General features: G+C 40.3%; 1 protein-coding gene across 1 annotated transcript in view; it reads left to right on the forward strand.

Annotated features, from left to right (window-relative positions):
• Window positions 1-5,303, forward strand: part of NCBP1 (nuclear cap binding protein subunit 1) — a 45,500-nt gene extending 40,197 nt beyond the window's left edge. Inside the window, exons 21-23 of the mRNA XM_037494463.2 lie at window positions 1,278-1,406; window positions 2,132-2,245; window positions 3,516-5,303. Coding sequence (XP_037350360.1) covers window positions 1,278-1,406; window positions 2,132-2,245; window positions 3,516-3,629 — 357 coding nt within the window. The 3' untranslated portion in view covers window positions 3,630-5,303. The remainder of the gene's footprint in view (window positions 1-1,277; window positions 1,407-2,131; window positions 2,246-3,515) is intronic.
• Window positions 5,304-5,402: the final 99 nt, after the last annotated feature.

The raw sequence follows: 5,402 nt of genomic DNA on the forward strand, positions 1-5,402 counted from the left end.
CTGCCCTAAAAAAAAAAAAAAATATCAAGGAGATTGAAGTGAATGTTGTAAGTTCTTCAGGTGAGCTAGAAGGGAATTGTAACGCTTAACGTAGGTGTACTGAGCCCAGCGTCTTGAACAAGTTCACTTTGAATTGTTACATGTCAGCTGTCACCATTCCTAAAGTACTACATGTGGTCCTTCAGCTGCATAAGGGTATGCCCAGCTCTTCCCTGTGGCCCTTAGGGATGAAAGATTGCTACTAGTCAAATAGTAATGACGACTTAAAAAGCTGTTTTTTCCATTGGTCATCTACTTTGTTGACATTTATGAGAATCTGCCATCAGCCCTATTTGCAACCTCAGGATCAGTACTCACAGCACTTGCCAGCTCATCCATAGGCTTGCACAGAGCAGAAAAAAGTTTGATTTGTCCGGTGAGTATGTTTCCAGCTGAGGCAGGCAATATTCTGCCTTCATGTTTCAGCTCTCATGCTGTAAAAAAACACTCCTTTTTGTGATATACTTATTCCCATGTTTTTCATATCCTCTACCTTTTATTTTCATATTTTTGCTGGACATTTTGCTGGGAATTTTACTGTTTAAGATAGCCCTAAAGAATAGAACTGAAGTGCTGACTTGTGTTCCCAAGCACAAGAAGGCTATGAACGTGCCTGATGGAGAAAGTAACATTTGTAGATAAACTTCATTTAGGCATGAATTACCGTGCCGTCAGCCAAGCATGCATGTTCATGAATGGACATCATCATACAAGTGTCCCCGATATCCAAAAGTAGAGCTGTATAAAATTATTTGTAAGACATATTCACTAAGATATTTTAAATAGAAACACGAGGTTACATACTGCTCACTGACAAAAAATGTTGTGTCAAGGCTCCCAAGGACCTAGCTAGCCCTGGGCGCCTCCCCAAGGGCAGCAGTTCAGCACTCACCCACTCAGTTCCCGCAATTTCATAAAGCATAGCTGTGAGGAATGACAGGAATCCAGTATACATTGTTCATGAAGCTCAAAACTGGTTTCATTTTGAATGAAGGAAAAATGTGACATTCGTTTCCTCCCTGAATGGCTATTTGTAATAAGGGTGACATTTCTGCTTTATTGCAACCACCACCATCAGAGCAAGTGCCATGAAAATTCCATGGCCTAGGTTAAGTACCCATGGAACTTGTGGCGAATGCACATGCACCTGGCGGTGGAGCACTTCCACTGTAGCGTACACATGTTCACTCCCCTTACTTGGTGAGGTGTAATACTCTGGAATTCTAATCTTTTTATAGCGAAGTGATGATGATGACAGAAGCAGTGACAGGAAGGATGGGGCTCTTGAGGAACAAATAGAAAGGCTACAAGAAAGAGTGGAATCTGCTCAGAGTGAACAAAAGAACCTCTTCCTTGTCATATTTCAGGTATCTTGATATCCTAACTTGGAGGACATTGCTATGTAAAAGAAAATTTGCTACTTGAGAGTAACCATACTGTATACACATCCCAAATTCTGTGTTACTGTCATTCTATCCTGGGCATATTGTCATTTTTCCTTACTGTTCAGAAAGAATTCCTTGTATGGGGTGGGGGGGAGGGAGTAAGGAAAGTGGGGGAGGGGAGGAAGGGGGAGGGGAAGGAGCAAAGAGACAGTGGGGTAACAGACAAGACAGGTTTACTGAAAGACACCACTGAGGGGAGCAGAGGCCAGAAAGGAAGGGCCTGCTGCGCCATATGTGGGTCAGTTCCCTGGCTGGGGAATCGAACTCAGACCATGACTGTCAGTAGCACTGAGCCTTAACCCCTAGGCTATCAGGGAAGCCCGCGGGAGGGAGGCTCTTTAACCTACTTGAAGTTTCCAGCTGGAATAAGCCTTTTAACAAAGCAACCTCAGTTCTTCGTTTTTGCTTTTTTTTTTAACTCGATGTCATGGAACATTAACTTGTTGCATCTTTAAATCCATTTTTTTGTGCATGAAGTCATTTTCATGAATTGCCAGAAACGATGTACAATTCACATTTATCACTGGTCTACTTGTCCTAGGCTTACCAGTGTTAGGCCTCAAAAGGGTCAGGACAAATAGTATCTTAGAGGTCTCAGTCAATATGTGATTTTCTTCTAACACCTCTGTACCTCTTTTCCCCCGCAGCGTTTCATCATGATCTTGACCGAGCACTTAGTACGATGTGAAACTGACGGGACCACTGTGTTAACACCATGGTATAAGAACTGTATAGAGAGGCTCCAACAGATCTTCTTACAGGTTTGTGGGAAACTTTGATCTTATTAGAAAATAAACCCCATTGTTTTCAAATGGATCAAATTTGTCAGGTTATATAGTACCTATAAGCCCTTTAGTTCATATCTATTTGTTCCTATTTGCTCATCAGTATAGTCTTAAATTGGCTCTATATTCGGAGTCTCAACTGCCAATCTCTTTACTAGAGCGCCAAGGTATAAAAGGTAGAGGGAAAAAAAACGATACAGTAATTGGATTTATAAAGGTCCTTAAAATCTTGAGTTTTGTGAAGTCTTTATAGGAGTGGAACTAATTCTATCTTCAGACACTAAAACAGAACAAATGAGAGTCCTGAGTGTAATCACTTTTTTAGTAGTCATGAAAGTATTGCCATGGGTCTCCCTGGTGGCGCAGCGGTTGAGCACTGGGTTGTGAAGCTACCTGCGGCCTCTGCAGCACCGGTTCAATCCCCGGCTGCTCACGGAGGAGGGTCCCACATGGCTCGCAGACCCCTCCTGCCGCCCACTGCTCCCCTCAGCAGTGTACTTCGGTCCTTCTGCCTGCTCTGGTGAATTCTCTCACCCTCCTGCGCTTCTGACTGTACCCAGTGCTTGTATAAATAAATCAAAGTATTGCCAGACTCCAAATAGAATTCCCTACATTTTTTAGTTATTGCCAATTAAGAATTTTAACAGCCGTCAAGAGATAGGTACCTGATTATTTCAAATGCTATATAGGTGCAAGTAGGAAAGGTGAACTCATTTCTTGACAGTTCATCCCACTTAAGCTCAACAAATGACTATTAGTAAGATAGATGAACTTTTGTAAAAGAAACAAAAATGAGGTTTATGTTTATTTTGTGAAAGAACTTAACTTGATAGCTCACTGGTTAATTGTCTTATTTTCTCTTGCAAAAAATTCTTAAGGCTGTAACCAAAAAAAAGGAAATAATTCCAGAATACTTTAAGTTACCACTCCTATCTGAGCTACTACAGGAGACCCAGATCTGATCTGACATAGTACAACAGCAAGTACTACCACAGCTGCCTTGCATCATCAATTTTATTTACATAAAGCTGTTCAGAACTGAAGTTACCAAACATCTCGTGTTTCTCGTTGCCCGCTAATGCTGAGGCTTTTCAGGCGGCGGTCCATCCTAGCAGTAGAACCACTCCAGAACCCTCTCCATCTCCCTTTACCATCATCTACAGTGTGGGTGAACTACCAGGGGAAATGCTCTGCAAGACTGTGTTCTTTTTTCCTGATCTAAGCTCCTCCTTTTCTGTGTCCACAGCATCACCAAATAATCCAGCAGTACATGGTGACCTTGGAGAACCTGCTCTTCACTGCTGAATTAGACCCTCATATCTTGGCTGTGTTCCAGCAGTTCTGTGCCCTACAGGCCTAAGGGTTATTTCCCCCCCTTGTGTTAAGAATAATTTCTTATTTTTTTGATGGTTTGAATGCTTGCTTTCTTGTAGTATCCTTTTTCTTATTAAAGGAAACAAAGGGAAGGAGGACAGTAAAGAATGTGGCATTGATTACCGTAATTGCCCCCAAAAACGCAAATATTCCCTAATGACAATAATGTGACGATGAACCTAGGCTGTTTATATATGTGACAGATACAACTTTTTTGCAAGTTTTCCTTAAGGCACAAAGGTAACTGATTTGAGATGTAAGACACGAGCGGGCAAGCTTACATAGTAGTCTGTAGAACTGATGGGTTTATTACCAAGTAGCGTACCTTTTCACAATTCATGGATAACCCAACATGGCTGAAATAAAACTAAAATATGTTTTTTAAACTTTGGTATTTCATGATTTATCATCTCAATCTGTTTTAAAATGAGTGATTTCTTACTGAGGGTGTACTTAGCTCCATTTGAAATTTCCTCTTCAACATATTTTTCACTGTAGTGTTTTAAGATAGTAGTTACTAAAAAGTACTGAGAGTGGTAGTTCCCCAGTTTGTTTGAACAGAAGTCACTTGGGTACCTATAAAGTTTGGGTTTTAATCAAACCACAATCTCTGGGGGACAGACATCAGTAGTTCTTAAGGTTCCCCAGGTGATGGCTGATGGCAATGTGCAGACAAATTTGGGAACTATTACCTTAAAGTATCTGGTCATTTCCTCTTGTCTCTGAAACGTTCTTCAAAGGTCATATATAGTGAGTGACATGTGAAAGTAGAACTAGAAGTAGTTAGATTGGGTAAAACTAAACATGGAATTAGATGTAGATTAAAGTTTGTTTCTGTGGAACCTGGTCCAAGTACCTACTAATTCCTGAGCCATTTTCCTAGTGATCTTGCAGTTTAAAATAATATGAGTGCACTGTGAAGGAGCAAACAGGAATAAGGGATTATATCTGACTTCCCAAATTTCTATCATTTAGACTTTTTTCATTAAACCTTAGAAAAACCTTATAAATAATCCCACAACAGAAAGTATTTCTGTGCATTTGTACTACAGGATTTTTATGCTGATTATAAATTTACAATGCATTAAGCACTTTCCATATCATTACATGGTCTGTTTGCTTTAACCATGTGTCTAGTGGGTACAGGACATAGTCTTCCCAGTAGATGGGAATTCCTAGGATTTTTAAATAGCATCCCATTTAAGAAATAATTTATTCACAGATTAAGGTTTTATGGCAAGACACTAGCAGGAACGGGACTAAAGCCCAGGTTTGTAGCTAAATATTGTTTGTTTCTACAGTGCTTCTTCCCTAACTATGTAATAGTTAGAAATGTCTCCTGTAAGACCAAAGGATAACCATTTAAGGCTTAGTAACATTACCTGAATGTGAATTCAGATAATCCTTTCATAACATATTGCAAAGTCTGGCTAAACTTGCTTGATCCAAATTCTAGAGGAATTTCTACATTTCCATTTCCTGTCTCTTGAAACCTCTCTTAATGAATGGGTGCTTCGAACAACTATTGACTGATGTGGCCCTGGTCTGTACCAGTCTGGCTAGGTATATGGAAAACTGAGCTGGAGACTGAATCTTGAAGAAATAAAGGTGCTATAGCAAACATTCGACAGTTACTTTCTCCACTATGGAAGCCCTCATAGACTGCCAACCACCCCCCACACCCCCCCCCCAAAAAAAAATGGCATGTCACTGCACAGCATATCTTGCAATTAAATCACTAATACACTATTAAATTTAA

This window comes from Talpa occidentalis, unplaced genomic scaffold, assembly GCF_014898055.3.
Source record: "Talpa occidentalis isolate TD23 unplaced genomic scaffold, MPIMG_talOcc4v2.1 talOcc4.7, whole genome shotgun sequence".
Lineage (NCBI taxonomy): Eukaryota > Metazoa > Chordata > Mammalia > Eulipotyphla > Talpidae > Talpa > Talpa occidentalis.